Genomic DNA, 17,598 nt, shown 5'->3' with positions numbered 1-17,598 from the left:
TGTATTTAAATTTAGATAGATTGACGGACGGATGGACGGACGGACGGACGGACCGACGGACCGACGGACGTACACACACACACACACACACACACACACACACACACACACACACACATGGGCAGGGTAGGGTTCTGCAGAGGTTTTAGAAGGAGAGGTGCTTTAGGAGAGGGTTTGACAAGGGGATGAGGAGGAGGAAGGGGTGTGTTTACGGCCCTGTGAGCAGTCCTTAATGATGTGTGCTCTCAGGATAAAGGCCTGTAATTGCCCCTGTCCTTCCAGCCAGCCTCCGTGTTTGCTCAGACAACAGCCTGGACAAATGGGATGTATGTGTGCATGTGTGGAGGAGGGCAAATACACCGGGTATGAGAGAGACTGAGAGAAAGAGAGAGAGAGAGAGAGAGAGAGAGAGAGAGAGAGAGAGAGAGCACGCACGCACGCGAGTGCACACGTGTGTTTGTGTGGGAGAGAAATAGTTGGAATCATGCCAACTCTTAAGTCATGGGTATCTTGTCTAGGGGTGACACCCTTATCCACCCTGCACACCTGTGCACCTTGAGGAGGGGGGCGTTGGTAACAATAGACAATAAGGGAGCTGGAATGAGGTGTGTGTTCGTGTTCATGAGAGGGGGAGGGACTGGGACATATATATAGGGTCGTGGGGGGGAGGGGGTACGGATGGAAAGGAGAAAGGTAGAGGGGGGGGGGGCACGTAGCCCCCCACTGAGGAAGCCCTGCTGCCTTGCAGCTGCTGGCCCAGCTGTCCCTCAGAGCGTGAGAGAGAGAGAGAGAGAGAGAGAGGGAGAGAGAAGAAAGGAGGTGCCCCTATACCACCCAAGATCCCTGCCAATGTGGGGGGGGGCATTCTATTGATCCCCCTCGCACATGAGGACAGCCATGCGTCCCCTCACGATAAGATCACTAAACAACCCCCACCTACACACACAGTATCATCTTACACACACACCTGGAGGGGAGCGATACAGGCAGATGGAGGGAGGGGGAGAGAGAAGGAGAGAGAGAGTCAGAGAGAGAGAGAAGGAGAGAGAGAGAGAGAGTGAGAGCTCCCGAGGCCAGTGTCTCACCCAGCGCTGTAGTCATCCCCTCGATTGACAGGATGAGATCCTCCCACTGATGGCCCCGTTAACCTACACTCCTGTCCATCACACCCACACACACACACACACACACACTCACGCTCGCACACACACACGCTGAATCTCGTTATCAGTCCTTCATCAGATCAGGCCAGATCTGCCACCGGAGATTTATGCCAGCCTGTTAAACGTAGCCATTAAACGCCTGTTTAGAGCTGAGCGCCAGCAAAGCGGCACGCCTCCCTAAGAATGGGCAGACAAGAAGAAGAAGAACAAGAAGAAGGAGAAGGAATAGGAGAACCGGCTCACTGCGCCAGGGGGCAATGCCAGGGGCACCGCGATGGGACTGTGGGGGGCGGGTTTTGGGGCGCCAAGGGCTGGCGGTGCCCAGAAGACGCGGTTCAACGATCAGTCATCCTCCGAGCATCCAAGTCCAACGTTGCTCCAAAGTGACCGGTCGTGGACGAGATATATGGCCGTGTGAGCTAAGGAATGACTCTTCTATACTCCTCCCCCCTGACGCACACACACACACACACTCCCCACACTCCTCCCCCACCTCTAGAGAGGACACAGGGCTAACTTAATTAGCGACAAGCTAATGAGAAACAGGCTAACTGAAAGCAGCTCTGAGTTACTGCGGGAGGGGGGCGGTGCGGACGTTTGCCAAAACCACTGCTTTGGAGTGAACGACGTTTTGGATGACGGTTCTAAGACTTACTGAAACGAACCACTGATTCCTTTTCTTCCCATTTGTCAAGGACATTTATCCCCTGTGTTTGCGGAGGGTGTCGTTAGCTGGCTAGATCGAAAGAGCAACATCATTAATTCATCCTCGTTAGACGAGTGTGAGGATTCAGATGTCGTGCTGTTGAGCTTTTGAGCAAATTAGATCGTTCCCGAAAAATGTTTTGGGGCTTCTTGCTTTGAGGTTGTTGAAAGAAGATACTTTTCTGTCTCATGAGTTTCTCTCTCACCCCCCACCCTCCCTTCTCTTTTCATCTCTTCATCTCCCCCTCCCTCTCTCCCTGTCGCTCTGCCACCCCCACCCTCTCCTTCTCTTCCTCTCTCTCCCTTTCTATCTTCCCCGCACAACATACTTACACACACTCACGCGCTGTCTCTCTCTTCCTCTCTCTCTCTTCCTCTCTCTCTCTTCTTCTCTCTCTCTCTTCCTCTCTCTCTCTCTCTCTTCTTCTCTCTCTCTCTCTTCCTTCTTCTCTCTCTCTCTCTCGCTCTCTCTCTCTCTTCCTCTCTCTCTCTCTCTCTCTCTCTCTCTAGGCCTCCCTCACCCGTTTGCCATCACCGTGTTTGAAGACAGCCTGTACTGGACCGACTGGCACACCAAGAGCATCAACAGCGCCAACAAGTTCACCGGCAAGAACCAGGAGATCATCCGCAACAAGCTCCACTTCCCTATGGACATCCACACCCTGCACCCCCAGAGACAGCCCGCAGGTCACACAGACACACACACATTCACATATACGCACGCACGCACCAACACCGCCTTTTGTGTCCAGTTGTGTCCAATCATCTGCGATTTCTCACTCGGCCCCGCCTCTTTACCTCCCAGGTGGGCGTAACCGCTGTGGGCCCAACAACGGCGGCTGCAGCCACCTCTGCCTGCCTAGCAACCAGACCTTCACCTGCGCCTGTCCCACGGGCTTCAACAAGGTGGACCAGTTCAACTGTGCTTCAAGTGAGTACACCTCCGTGTGATCCACCCCACAGCATAGACAGAGTAGAGTTTAGGAGTAGTCATATTAGAAACTGAAAATCTCTGTTATGTACTCTAAAAAAAAGTATTTGGACTTTGTTTAATCCACTATGTCCGCTATGTTATTAGTATGTTTGTGTAATGATAACTATTCTAAACATGAATGTAACCCTAGCCTACCCTAGTTAGCCCTGTGTCGTGTTAGCTCCATCCGTAGTGTTAGTGAGCCAGTGTTAAGTCTGAGAGAGTGTGTTTAGTGTTAGCCTGTAAGAGTGTGTTGTTCTGTGTGCTTTGCTGCCTTCCGTTGACAAACCTAGAGCACTGACAGAAGACCTTTGGTCTTTGATCAGGTCTTGACAAGTTCCTGCTTTTTGCCCGAAGGACGGACATCCGTCGGATCAGCTTCGACACCGAGGACATGTCCGACGACGTCATTCCTTTGGCCGACGTCCGCAACGCCGTGGCGCTGGATTGGGACGCCAAGCAGGGCTTCATCTATTGGACGGATGTCACCACAGACTCCATCAACAGGGCCCAATGGGATGGCTCCAAACAGGAGGTCAGAATCTGACCTCGAATGACCACACCTGATTTGACTTGCTCAGAGACTAGCTTCCTTGGGTCGATGTAGCGCTGCCACCTACTGGGAGGAATATAGAATGGCAACTCACAGACTCGCTCATATGTCTGTTTTTGTGTGTTAGAAATGTCAAGCTTTTAGAGAGTTTTGTTTGTCGGAGAGAGGGGTTTTCATTCAGTCTGATTCACGTGTGTGTGCATTCCGCGCGCGCTCGCGTGTGTGTGTCTGTGTCTCAGGTGGTGGTAGACACCAGTCTGGAGAGTCCAGCCGGTCTGGCTATTGACTGGGTGACCGACAAGCTGTACTGGACTGATGCAGGTCAGTACTGTCTGGTCCTCCATGGTGACCGTGGCACTTCAAGTCCAGAGCGGGTGTGAGGTCAGTCATTTATCATGTCTGTGTGTGTGTGTGTGTGTGTGTGTGTGTGTGTGTGTGTGTGTGTGTGTGTGTGTGTGTGTGTGTGTGTGTGTGTGTGTGTGACAGGTACGGACCGCATCGAGGTGTCGAACGTGGACGGGAGCATGCGGACGGTCCTCATTTGGGAGAACCTGGACCGTCCCAGGGACATCGTGGTCGACCCCATCGGAGGGTGGGTCAGAACTCAGACCGCACACACACACACACACACACACACCCACACACACACGTGTGCTCCAGAGACACAGAGCTCTAGGATTTTACATACATTCCCCCCGAGCGGCGCGGATGCTTATCGTTTTTGTCGCGTTACTGAAGGTTCATGTACTGGACCGACTGGGGCGCCAACCCCAAGATCGAGCGCGCCGGGATGGACGCGTCCAGCCGCGTGGTCATCATCTCTTCCAACCTGACGTGGCCCAACGGCCTGGCCATCGACTACCAGACCCGACGGCTGTACTGGGCCGACGCCGGCATGAAGACCATCGAGTTCGGCAACTTTGACGGCACGGACAGACAGGTGCGGAGCTCCGGGCGCCAAGACCGGGGTTTCTACGTGGCGTTTCGCGTGTTGAAATGGACCTCTAGGTTGGTACCGTGGAGGAATCTGTCTGAGCTGATTTTGTATTGTTTTCCACGCGCCCAGGTGTTGATAGGCAGCCAGCTGCCCCACCCCTTCGGGCTGACCCTGCACGACGACAAGCTGTACTGGACGGACTGGCAGTCCAAGAGTATCCAGAGCGCCGACAAAATGACCGGCCTGGGGAGACGCACGCTGGCCGAGAATCTGGAGAACCTCATGGACATCCACATGTTCCACCGACACCGCACCACAGGTGTGTGCGCGTGCGCTGCGTGTTTTTGTGTGTGTGTGTGTGCGTAAGAGAGAATGTGTGTGTGTGTGTGTGTGTGAGAGAGAGAGAGAGAGAGAGAGAGAGAGAGAGAGAGAGATTATGTGAATGTGACCTGATGCCTCTGTTGAATCTCTTGTTACGAGACAAGACAGTGGAAAAAAAACCTTAGCCCCCCTCATCCCCTTCAGTCAGATCTGGTGTCCCTCCCTGTCACCGAGGGGATTAGGGAGCCAGGTAAACTGATCCCAGAGCTGTGGCTCGGGGGTGGGAGGGGGGCAGACAGCACCTGGGGCTCATACCAGGCTGAAGCTGAACTGATCTGAGTGACGCATGGGGCTCTCCCCTGGCCCCCAGACCCCCAGGCCCCCGGAATGTCTGCCCTGTCTGTCGTTCAGTCTGCCCTGTCTGTCTGCCCTGTCTGTCGTTCAGTCTGCCCTGTCTGCCCTGTCTGTCTGTCTGTCTGTCTGTCTGTCTGTCTGTCTGTCTGCCCTGTCTGTCTGTCTGTCGCAGGGTCAGGCTAGGAGCATTATGTGTCTAAGGAGTAAGAACAAGGGATGAAAAACGCGTGTGTGTGTGTGTGTGTGTGTGTGTGTGCGTGCGTGCGTGCGTGTGTGTGTCTTTTTCTCCTCCTCCTCTAGTGCGGACACCGTGTTCGGTGGATAACGGTGGCTGCAGTCACCTGTGTCTCCTGTCCCCCGCCCCTAAAGGCTCCAGCTGTGCCTGTCCCACTGGCATCAACCTGCAGCTGGATGGAAAGACCTGCACTCACGGTACTACTGAACACTTTACTTAGCTCGATACTGAACACTATGTTAATAATGATCACTGACTTTTACTCCAGTTATGGTCAAATCTCAACTACTTGTTTCCACAGCTCAGTACCCACAGCTGAGTTCTTTAACGTGTGTGTGCGTGCGTGCGTGTGTGCGTGCGTGCGTGTGTGCGTGCGCGTGCGTGTGTGCGTGTGTGTGTGTGCATGTGTGTGTGTGTGTAGGGATGAGCAGCTTCTTGATCTTTGCCAGGAGGACCGACATCAGGATGGTCTCTCTGGACATCCCATACTTCGCTGACGTGGTGCTAGCGGTCAACGGCTCCATGAAGAACACCATCGCCATCGGGGTGGACCCCAAAGAGGGTGAGTTTGTGTGTGTTTATACTACGTACGTGTGTAGGTGTATGTCCTGCGTTCCATTTGGCCCGTGAAGTCGTGGTTTACGAGGTACTACTGGAACTCTCGTTTTTTCCACCCGTGAACTCGTACCACTTGGCCATACTTAGCTCTGGAAGTCATAAACAAGATAGCAGCTCCATGTGTAACTAAATGAAACTTTAGTAATACTGTTTTATTAGCATTTCTGTGTTATAATCATTGGTGATGTCGTTCTCCGTCTGTCCCACCTCCCACCTCACCACTTCCCAGACAAATGGAATGCAGCATGTGTCTGAGAGAGAGAGAAAGAGAGAGAGTCGTTTCAGATATCTAATGTGTGTGTGTGTGTGTGTGTGTCGGCCCCTGTAGGTAAGGTGTACTGGTCAGACAGCACACTGAAGAAGGTTAGCAGAGCATACATCAACGGGACGGCCCATGAGGACATCATCTACACAGGTAACAGGACATTCCACCTGGTGACGGTCTAGCCTAGTCCTCCCATTCCAATTCCCCTGCATGCCCCCAGCACCCTCAATGCAAAATTGAATTATTAATTGCGGCCTTTTGCGATCAGTTAATTGCAGAGGTCATAATTGCGACTACAAATTGATTACGATTAACTCAGGATCAATTGTGCAGCCCGTCTGGTCCCTTCTTCATATCAACAAACCTCTCTCTCTCTCTTTATCTCTCTCTCTCTTTATCTCTCTCTCTCTCTCCCCATCTCCATCCTTCTCTCTCTCCCTGTCTCCTGTCATCTCTCCGCAGGTCTGATGACCACAGACGGTCTGGCTGTAGATGCAGTGGGCCGGAAGGTCTACTGGACCGACACTGGTACCAACCGGATCGAGGTGGCCAACCTGGACGGGTCCATGAGGAAGGTTCTGATCTGGCAGAACCTGGACAGCCCGAGGGCCATCGCCCTGTACCACGAGATGGGGTACGGACATCGGACGACGTCATTCATTTCTACAAGACAAGTTCTGATACCCGTTGGAGGAATCAGTAACTCGCCATTTAGTCCATTGTAGGCAGCTGGGACGCTGGGGGCGGGGTTATATTCAGAGCAGTATTTCTATTGGCTGGCAGCTCAGATCAGTATTTTATGGTGAAATTAGCCAAAACATTAATTAATTAAAAATTCGTCCCCTTCATGGTCTGTCTGGGACCCCTGCAGATACCCGTGCCAAGACCAAGAGTAGCTTGTTATGTAAGATGGAAGATCATGATTAAAATACTGGATAAAAAGTATTCCAGTCCTGATATGTGAGTGTGTCTTCTCTAGGCCCCTGCTTATACTCAAATCCAATCAAATCATGTACATCTGTCTTTAATGTGCGTCATTATGCTTTACAATGACAGGTTAAAAAAAAAAAAAAAGACAACAAGCTCAAGAGCTGGAGAATACTCCACTCCACACTTCTGACCCACCCTCTGCCCCCCCCCCTCTCTGTCCCCCCCCAGGTACATGTACTGGACGGACTGGGGAGAGAACGCCAAGCTGGAGCGCTCGGCCATGGACGGCTCTGACCGCGTGGTTCTGATCAGCAACAACCTGGGCTGGCCCAACGGACTGGCCATAGACAAGGCAGGCTCTCAACTCCTGTGGGCTGATGCCCACACAGAGGTTAGTGACCCCAGCAGTGATCCTTGACACGCCCCCAATTTTTTTTTTTTTTTTTTTTTTTTAATTCTCTGTTTTGTACTAGTTATTTAAAAAATTAAAACTCTAGCTAGGCTTGTGAGCCAATAGTATCAGGACTCCTGATCGCTCCCACCGCCCGACATTGGCTCACGAGAGCCCGTTATTCTGCACCTTTCTAAAAGCTCTGTGGATGTTTTTTTTAATTTTTTTATTATATGTCTACATCAAAATCTTGTCTATACGACCTTTAAGTCTAAACCGGCTCTGTGCCTTTACCGTCCGTCTATCATTCAGCGGATCGAGGCGGCCGATCTGAACGGGCTGAACCGCCGTACGCTGGTGTCTCCGGTGCAGCACCCCTACGGCCTCACCCTGCTGGGCCCCCACATCTACTGGACCGACTGGCAGAGCCGCAGCATCCAGCGGGCCGACAAGACCACCGGCGGCAACGCCATCACGGTGCGCTCCAACCTGCCCGGCCTGATGGACATCCAGGCTGTGGACAGAGAGAAGCCACTGGGTGAGACGCCCACACACACACACACACACACACCAACCAGCAAACTCATGCAGGGGCGGCGGTATAGCTCAGTAGGTAGAGCGGGTCGTTCAGTGATCGTAGGGTCGGTGGTTAGAATCCCGGCTTCTCCTGACTACCTCTCGAAGTGTCCTTGGGCAAGACACTGAACCCCAAAATTGCTCCCAATGAGCAGGCAAGCACCTTGCATGGCAGCTGCCGCCATTGGTGTGTGAATGGCGCTCCGGGCCAGTGTAACAACTGGATGGGGAGCGCGTTACAAATGCAGTACCTATACCTATACCTATGCACACACACACACGCTGACAACCTCACACACACACACACACACACCAACCAGCAAACTCATGCACACACACACACGCACACACACACACACGCTGACAACCTCACACACACACACACCAACCAGCAAACTCATGCACACACACACACACAGCCACACAAACACACTGCCACTGACTTTTGATCTATATGGAAGGATATCACCGTGGCGTGTATTGTACACGTTTTGACCCTTGGGCCTTTATTGTATTTGACCCTTGTGTCTGTCCTCTCTCCTCCCTGCCCCCCACCCCCCCCCCCCCCACCCACCCAGGTTTCAACAAGTGTGGGCGGAGGAACGGCGGCTGTACCCACCTGTGCCTGCCCCGCCCCAACGGCACTTCCTGCGCCTGTCCCACCGGCATCACGCTGAAGGACGACGGCAGGTCGTGCGACGACTCGCCGGAGACGTACCTGCTCTTCTCCAACCGCGTCAGCGTGCGCCGGATCTCCCTGGACACCGACGACCACACGGATGTGCACGTGCACGTGCCCGAGCTGCACAACGTCATCTCGCTGGACTACGACAGCGTGGACGGCAAGCTCTACTACACCGACGTCAGCCTGGACGTCATCAGGTACGCACCAACACACACACACACACACCTCCTCATCCAGCTAGTTAATTACAAGTTGAGACGGCGCTGTGGCTGCACGCAACATTAACCTCTGGCGCGCCGCGCTGTCAGACGGTCCAACCTGGACGGCAGCGGCATGGAGACGGTGATCAGCCAGGGACTGAAGACCACGGACGGGCTGGCGGTGGACTGGGTGGCCCGCAACATGTACTGGACCGACACGGGCCGCAACACCATCGAGGTGGCCCGCCTGGACGGAACCTGCCGGAAGGTCCTGGTCAACAACAGCCTGGACGAGCCCAGGGCCATCGCCGTGTTCCCCAGCAAAGGGTGAGAGGGAGGGCGGGGCCTGGGGAGAGTTGTGGGGGGGGTGGGGGGTGGTAGGGGTGAGACGGTTGTTGCATCGCGCCCGTGTGCGTGTGAGACGGTTCTGACCCGTCGTCGTCTCCGCAGGTACCTGTTCTGGACTGACTGGGGTCACATCGCCAAGATCGAGCGAGCCCACCTGGACGGGTCGGACCGCAAGGTGCTGATCAACACGGACCTGGGCTGGCCCAACGGGCTCACGCTGGACTACGACACGCGCAGGTCAGAGAGAGATCAGGGGGTCTAGTTTCTCTGTGTTTGGTAGGGAACGGATCCTCCGTGTGTGTGTGTGTGTGTGTGTGTGTGTGTGTGTGTGTGTGTGTGTGTGTGTGTGTGTGTGTGTGTGTGTGTGTTCTACATGCTTTGGACTCCTTAGTACATTCTGAGTCACATCTGCTGAATGGTAGTGAAGTATTCCTGGTAGTGAAGTATTTCTGGTAGTGAAGTATTCCTGGTAGTGAAGTATTCCTGGTAGTGAAGTATTCCTGGTAGTGAAGTATTCCTGGTAGTGAAGTATTTCTTGTAGTGAAGTATTCCTGGTAGTGAAGTATTCCTGGTAGTGAAGTATTCCTGGTAGTGAAGTATTCCTGGTAGTGAAGTATTTCTGGAAGTGAAGTATTTCTGGTAGTGAAGTGTTCCTGGTAGTAAAGTATTTATGTTAGTGGAGTATTCCTGGTACTGTAGTGAATTATTTCTGGTAGTGAAGTATCACTGGTAGTGAAGTATTTCTGGTAGTGAAGTATTTCTGGTAGTGAAGTATTTCTGGTAGTGAAGTATTCCTGGTAGTGAAGTATTCCTGGTAGTGAAGTATTCCTGGTCGTGAAGTATTCCTGGTAGTGAAGTATTTCTGGTAGTGAAGTATTCCTGGTAGTGAAGTATTCCTGGTAGTGAAGTATTCCCGGAGCGTTAAAGGTTCTTCCGTCTCCTTGCAGGATATTCTGGGTGGACGCTCACCTGGACCGCATCGAGAGCTCCGACCTGAACGGAAAACTGCGCCAGATCCTCGTCAGCCCCGTCTCGCACCCCTTTGCCCTCACACAGGTAGCCTCCCGCCTGTCGGTCACGCGCCTGAGCCCTCCTCCTCCTCCTGGCCCCCTCCACCTCCACTCACCTGCTCTCTCACACTCATCCGCTCGCTCTTGCGCTCATCCACTCTCCCTCCCTCCCTCCCTCCCTCCTGCTCGCACAGAATCGTCCAGCTTAACCATTTTCTTCTACTTCCCTTCATCTCTGACCCTCATTTTTCTCTCCCCTCCCTCTCTTCCCCCCTCTCCCCCCTCTCCTTGTCCGTGTTTTTTCTCTCTCTCTTTTCTTCTCCCGTGTTCCCCAGTTGAAGCTGGTGTCCTCCCCTCTAACGGCTTTCTCCCGACTCTCACAGCAAGACCGTTGGATCTATTGGACGGACTGGCAGACCAAGTCCATCCAGCGTGTGGACAAGTACTCGGGTCGCAACAAGGAGACAGTGCTGGCCAACGTGGAGGGCCTCATGGACATCATAGTGGTGTCCCCCCAGAGGCAGAGCGGTAAGGAACGACCCCACCCCCCAACGACCTTCGACCCCAGGCTGAGCGGGGCTCTGGCTGCGCCCTCGTCCTCCCAGATGGAGACCGAAGAGAAGGGACGTCTCGTGTTTTGGGGGAGGTCTTTAGAGTCAACGGTGTCCCCCGGATCGGCCCCCGGGGGCGCGTTGCCTGTGTGGCCCTTGAGGGTTTGTTTTGGATCTGTCTGGAGCAGAGCTGATGGAAGGCGTCTTCTCTCTCTCTCTCTCTCTCTCCCTGCAGGAACAAACCACTGCGGGGTGAACAACGGGGGCTGTACGCACCTCTGCTTCGCCAAGACCAACAGCTTTGTGTGCGCCTGCCCAGATGAGCCCGACAGCAGGCCCTGCTCCACCAGTGAGTTACAAACCTGTGTGTGTGTGCGCGTGTGTGTGTATGTGTGTGTGTGTGTGCGCGTGTGTGTGCGTGTGATGGCAGGACGCAGCCGAAGTGCAGCCAAATGCCAATGTTGTTTTTTGTTTGATCTAAACAACCACACCTGTTGTAAAATCGCCATTGTTAGTCTAATTAATGCAGATTTAGATGCATTGGCAACTCTGTGGACTAGTACTGTATGTGCTTGATCGTGACAGTCAAGCTTGCATACAAACAAGCACTACTCAAAGAAAGTTATGCCGCTGGTCCATGAATTGTTATTGTATACTGTTTGCACCTTTAGTATATGCGTCCCTGTATGTAATTTTCTCTACAGTATGTGGACATAAATAAATTGTTAAACTGTGTGTGTGGTTCAGTTTCAGGTTATGTCCCCACCTCTCCAGACAGAGGGACCACCAGCACACCGGTCCCCAACAAGATCCCCAGACCCCCCACGGACACTCCTCAACGAGGACCCCCGCTGGTGAAGTAAGTCAACTGCAATGTTGAAGTCGAGCTTTTGAAAAGCTGGTGCCGTTGCTCCGCTGAACTCCCTGTGCTATGGAAAGCGTTTCTTTAGTCTTGCGGTGGTGAGGAGTTGAGAGAGGACATAGGCAGGGTGGAATAACTGATGTTCTGCCTGTGTCGTGTTTGCAGCTGCACAGACAAGAGTCTGGGAGTAGAGGGATGCCTACAGAGCAGCGTGGTGACGGCTCCGCATGGTAGGGCTGAGCTTCGTCATCATCACCATCATCATCATAACCACTAACATCATCACCACCTCATCACTCGTCAAGGTCTTTTTTTTATCATTGGAATTAACCGGTTAACAAAAGGCACTGTCGTCTTTCGCAGGGGAGGGGCTTCATATCAGCTACGTGATTGGTGGAGCCCTGACCATCCTGGCCATCCTGATTCTCATCGCTGCCTTCATCATCTACAGGTAAGCTTTCTTCTTGCGTTGCAATTCTTGCATTTGGATTTAAAGTCTGTTCCTTGTATTCAGTGAATGAAAGGGAATTGATTCCAACCCCGGCTGGCGTTTAGTATATAGATCGACCGTGGTACAGTACGTGACAAAACGTTTAGTATATAGATCGACCGTGGTACAGTACGTGACAAAACGTTTAGTATATAGATCGACCGTGGTACAGTACGTGACAAAACGTTTAGTATATAGATCGACCGTGGTACAGTACGTGACAAAACGTTTAGTATATAGATGGACCGTGGTACAGTACGTGACAAAACGTTTAGTATATAGATGGACCGTGGTACAGTACGTGACAAAACGTTTAGTATATAGATCGACCGTGGTACAGTACGTGACAAAACGTTTAGTATATAGATCGACCATGGTACAGTACGTGACAAAACGTTTAGTATATAGATGGACCGTGGTACAGTACGTGACAAAACGTTTAGTATATAGATCGACCGTGGTACAGTACGTGACAAAACGTTTAGTATATAGATGGACCGTGGTACAGTACGTGACAAAACGTTTAGTATATAGATGGACCGTGGTACAGTACGTGACAAAACGTTTAGTATATAGATGGACCGTGGTACAGTACGTGACAAAACGTTTAGTATATAGATGGACCGTGGTACAGTACGTGACAAAACGTTTTCAGAATCAGATTTACTTTAGCCAGGTAGGTTTTCAGACATACTTGGAATTAGTTCTGGACTGGTGGTGCATATGTGAGAGACATCATTTTGCTCTGAGTTGTGTTTTTTCGGTGTCACTCGTTGGTTTGACCCATGTTAAGGGGTTACCCAGGGTGGGATTTGAAGCGATGTTTTTCTGAGCTCATTCGTTTGCGAGACAGCGCTCTAGTCTGCTATGCCGCCGAAAAGCTAGCTATTCGATGACGCTGCCAGACAGTATTTATACTAGGGTAGTGAGTTTCACTACTCGACAACTACTCTACTCTAGTATTGAGACTTGAAAAGTCTCCTCATTACACATTCAATAAATAGACAATAGACACAAGAACAAGACAGGAGGACAGTGAAAATACAGTACAGTTCAAAAGACAGGACAGTGCAAAATTTATGTACGATATATGAACAATGTGTTTATGGATGTACAATGTGTTTACTTACAATATATGTGTGTGTGCAGTGTGATCCTATGTACAATATGATATAATCTCCCCGCTCTCTCTCTCTGCCCTCAGACACAAGAAGTCCAAGTTCGCTGACCCGGGGGTGAGCAACCTGACCTACAGTAACCCCTCCTATAGGACCTCCACCCAGGAAGTGAAGATCGAGGCATCCCAGAAGCCTCCCATCTACAACCAGCTACGATATAAGAAGGAGGTAACTGTCCCCCCCCCCTCTCCAGGGCCGGTTTCTACACACAGATCATGGCGACCACTGTGTTTAATAAGAGTAATGAATCCGGTGTGAATCCATGGGGTTTCTCGCATATGTTTATTACGAACAGAGCCTTTCTAAGAGGTGTGGCTGTAACTTTTGAGACAAATGTCATATGCTCAGTTTGTCTCTCCGGTGCTTAGCTACATGGATTTGTTCCGGAAAATAACATGAAGAGACACCGGCAATCACCAGCCCCCACTCATCTCTCCTTTCTCCTCTTCCCCTTCTCCCTCACGGCAGCTCTCTCATCCTTACAACTCCCTCTCTCCCTTTATCTTTTGACCCGCTTGACCTGCGGAGAGGTAGTCAGCGCACACTCTGCATGGACAATTTGAAACTCCTTTTCAGATCAAATTCAAAGTCTCTACTTTTTGATCTCTCTCTCTTTCTCTCTCTCCATCTCTCCCTCTCTTCTCTCTTTATCTCTCTGTCTTTCTCCATCTCTCTCTGCATGCTATCTGACTACTACTGTTTCACTGTTTAGTGCTTTGAACTCTAGACTCGATTCAGTTTGACCCTTGAACCTAACTCATTCACCTTTTGCTTTGTTGCTGTTATCGACTAGATTCACAAAACAGCGCCTTAAAATGGGTTGCAAAGACAGTTATATCAGAAGAGATGTACACACAGTAAGAAACACATACAGCAGTAACTCTTGACGCCAATGGCTCAAACTAACCTTGACACACCAGACAGCATAGCCTCACACTAAATCCAAGCGCTGCGCATGGGTTGCGTTTTCAAACGATCCGCCTGCTCTGAGGTTGCGCTTGCAGTCGTCCTCAGATTCCAAAATGGCTTCTCCGCCGAAAGGCAACGCGGCTAACCCCACGTCTGACCGTGTCCTGTTCCACAGGGGGGCGGGGACGGGGGCTACACCAAGGAGAAGATCCGCATCGTGGAGGGCGTGTGTCTGCTGTCCAGCGAGGAGCTCTACTGGGAGGATCTGAAGCAGCTGAAGCCGTCCAGGGGCGGCGGGCTGCACGCGTGCATGCGGACGGACACGGTGTCCCTGCAGGCCAGCAGCGCCTCCCTGGACGACGGCGAGACCGAGCAGCTGCTGCAGGAGGAGGCGTCTGAGTGCTCCTCCATCAGCACCCTGACCCCCGCCGCGGCCACGCCCCTACGCCACGCCCAGCACAGCCTGCCCGACACCGGCTGGCCCTCCGCGCGCAAGCCCTCCACCGAGAGCGAGGTGTGAGGGAGGCCACCCCCCCCCCCTCCTCCTCTCTGGTCCGGACACCCCTTACATACACACACATACATGCGCGAGCACACACACACACAACTAAAAGACACATTCATAAAAGACACACACACACATACACACGCACACACACACATATCCAGACCAGTATAAAGGCTTACATGAAAGACAATTACAGTATACTACAAATGAGTATTTAGATGGTACTGACATTATGCCAAACATACGGCAGGTACATACATATAGGTACACCATTTTTGAAACCTGCATACTGATGGTACAAATGTTACAAGCTACAGTATAAACACATTTCCGCACCCACATACAGAATACACATACAGGCGCACACACGCAACACACACACACACACACACACACACACAAACCTGGAAGCTCCTCCATCTCTGAACTCGGGACTCCGTCCTTTCCTTTCACTCACACAAACACACACACAAGTACATTCTGTACACATACACAAATACCATAATAAATGCACACACATACACGCGCACACACACACACTCTACCACCATACCTGCTCTCTGCAAAAGACTGATTCACTGCTACCCCCCTTCAGGCGAAAGACTTAAGAAACCATTCATGAGCATGCTGGAATACGAAAGCAAAGGACAACGAAAGACATAAAAAGAGAGACATATGTGGAGCCTTTTTAATGAATGCAACCCGCCCCCCCAAATCCCCAGAGCATGGGGTGCTTTCTTGTGTATAACATAAGCATAAGCATACTTTGTGAACTTTTTGACAAATCTAAAACGATATACTCCTGGACTATATAACAAAATACTCTCTCTCTCTCTCTTTCTCTCTCCCTCTCTCTCTCTCTCTCTCTCTCTCGTCTAATGCCACTCATCATGCACCATGTCTTTATGAACCCTATTTATGAACTTTCTGTACTCCAGAGTGGGTTTGCTAATTTTAGAGAACGGCGAGAGTGTAGAACGGTGTACAGTTTGACCCAGTCATCCATGTCTATATTTATGACAGTGCCAAAGGGTGGGGCTTCACCAAGTTTCCATGCTTCCTTCCTCATCTACTGTACATATGCATCAGATGGAACGTATGCCACATGGCAAACAGGCCACTCCTTTTAGGAGAACAAAGCAACGGAACAATCTGTTGCTCAAATCGGGTTTTCCTGCCTCCTCTAAGCCAACCTGGGACTTATCTGGTACTCCTTAACTGTATGTGTGATCGCTGAGCTGAAGTCCATTCATTTGAAATCAGAAGTAAAGTGAAAGGAAACGTTTTTATCGAAATACTGCAATTTTACCATTTCTGGTCCTCGGGGATAACGGTCTGTCTTGATGAAGTAAAAGTGCCAAACATTTGTTTGTTTTTCTTTTCAGTTTTATTTATATTTTCTTGGAGGCTTAAACATGTGTGGCATTCTTGTAAACATTCTGATTAAAGTAGAGCTACCATTTCTGAAGCTGTAAAGCAATATGCACTTACAGTGTCTGCTCTAGATAATAGGAATACAGTGTATTGTGTATTTTTCAAATGTAGCCCTCTGTGAAATATGGATGACATATGGTATAATATACATGCAATATACATACTGTACAGTGCATAAGAAAACCCTACAACTATAGGGGGGTTATAGTCTAGAAATCTGCCACTGCCAATTTATTCAACATTTATTTCATTGAAATTACATTGCATTTAGAGGGACATGCATGGAATAGCATGCACGTTTCTGACATGAAAATGGATAAGGGTGAATATCGGAGGGTTGCTATGGACAGATATCAGTTTGAGTTTTCAAACCCATGTATCTTGAAGTAACTTCTACTAGTTCAGCATCGTGCTGATTTGCTGCTAGACAAGCACTGAGGCCAATGAGAGAAGGTCTTGGCAGCTACTTTCTCTGAAGTCTCTGGTGGTTGGCTGATGGTGGACCTACAGAGAATCAGATTAACCACGCTAACATACACAGTCCCACCCACTCAACTAAGGTTGCTAAACTGTACAGATTTGACCATGCATAAGCAGATAAAAGCAAACCTTTGTATTTGTTGAAGATTGAAAATTGTGTTGATTTTGTTGTATAGAGAGTCTTTTGTACAAAGGGATTTCATGATTGTTTTGACTTGTATTAATTTTACTCACTGGAGAAGAACATTTTTGTTTTGCTGGATTATTTTAACCACTGTGTTCCCAAGCCTTGTAAATGATGGGGTTGATGCCAGTTATTTAATAGTGCTCTTTTATGGTATGAAATATTGGTCACATATAACTGTTGTAAAGTTAACAAAAAGAGATATTTATGATTTCTTTGTTTGGTCGTCGCTTAATGTGTAAATATGAAAAGACTGTATGTATTTCCATTGCAATACTAACAAGCTGTGTTGTGTGATATAGTGAATTATCCCTTTGCTATCTTTTAATATAAAACTGCATTTGCATTTCAATGGAAATATGGCTTTTTTGTGCTGGTCTCACTCTCAGTTTGAAACAATGCATGATAGTGATATTTTTCCAACTGCATCAAAAGATCTGACACACACACATACACACATTAAATTCACAGTGGATTCTCAGTATATTTTATATGCATTTCGCATTAAAGCAATGAAATATACATAAGCAACGGTATACGTAGACCTGTAGCCCATGATAAACATTGATAATATAGCAATTTCGCACCGGGGATCAATCTTTATTACTACTACTATCAGAAAGCACAAATGACAGAGGCTCCAATGGCTCCGCCTTCTTGTTTGGATTCCGCCTTGTATTGGTTGTGGGGTAGGAAGCCTTTTTGAATCGTCAAATCATTTTGCAGTTTTTGTACGTC

At 50.2% G+C, this 17,598-nt stretch overlaps 1 protein-coding gene across 1 annotated transcript in view; it reads left to right on the top strand.

The window, feature by feature from the left end:
- Positions 1–17,181, top strand: part of lrp4 (low density lipoprotein receptor-related protein 4) — a 95,737-nt gene extending 78,556 nt beyond the window's left edge. The window contains exons 15-38 of the mRNA XM_084436761.1: positions 2,379–2,555; positions 2,674–2,799; positions 3,168–3,376; positions 3,634–3,715; positions 3,881–3,986; positions 4,133–4,334; positions 4,461–4,650; positions 5,307–5,438; positions 5,663–5,803; positions 6,188–6,274; positions 6,587–6,758; positions 7,283–7,445; positions 7,758–7,983; positions 8,600–8,903; positions 9,015–9,233; positions 9,357–9,491; positions 10,202–10,310; positions 10,648–10,792; positions 11,051–11,164; positions 11,563–11,674; positions 11,843–11,907; positions 12,041–12,128; positions 13,372–13,513; positions 14,430–17,181. Coding sequence (XP_084292887.1) covers positions 2,379–2,555; positions 2,674–2,799; positions 3,168–3,376; positions 3,634–3,715; positions 3,881–3,986; positions 4,133–4,334; positions 4,461–4,650; positions 5,307–5,438; positions 5,663–5,803; positions 6,188–6,274; positions 6,587–6,758; positions 7,283–7,445; positions 7,758–7,983; positions 8,600–8,903; positions 9,015–9,233; positions 9,357–9,491; positions 10,202–10,310; positions 10,648–10,792; positions 11,051–11,164; positions 11,563–11,674; positions 11,843–11,907; positions 12,041–12,128; positions 13,372–13,513; positions 14,430–14,774 — 3,791 coding nt within the window. The 3' untranslated portion in view covers positions 14,775–17,181. The remainder of the gene's footprint in view (positions 1–2,378; positions 2,556–2,673; positions 2,800–3,167; positions 3,377–3,633; positions 3,716–3,880; positions 3,987–4,132; positions 4,335–4,460; positions 4,651–5,306; positions 5,439–5,662; positions 5,804–6,187; positions 6,275–6,586; positions 6,759–7,282; positions 7,446–7,757; positions 7,984–8,599; positions 8,904–9,014; positions 9,234–9,356; positions 9,492–10,201; positions 10,311–10,647; positions 10,793–11,050; positions 11,165–11,562; positions 11,675–11,842; positions 11,908–12,040; positions 12,129–13,371; positions 13,514–14,429) is intronic.
- The last annotated feature ends 417 nt before the right edge of the window (positions 17,182–17,598 follow it).

The sequence above is a fragment of the Borostomias antarcticus genome (genome assembly GCF_949987555.1).
Source record: "Borostomias antarcticus genome assembly, chromosome: 4".
NCBI classification, from domain to species: Eukaryota; Metazoa; Chordata; class Actinopteri; order Stomiiformes; family Stomiidae; genus Borostomias; species Borostomias antarcticus.
The sequence above is the reverse complement of the archived record's forward strand: the minus strand, read 5'-3'. Positions and strand labels throughout refer to the sequence as shown.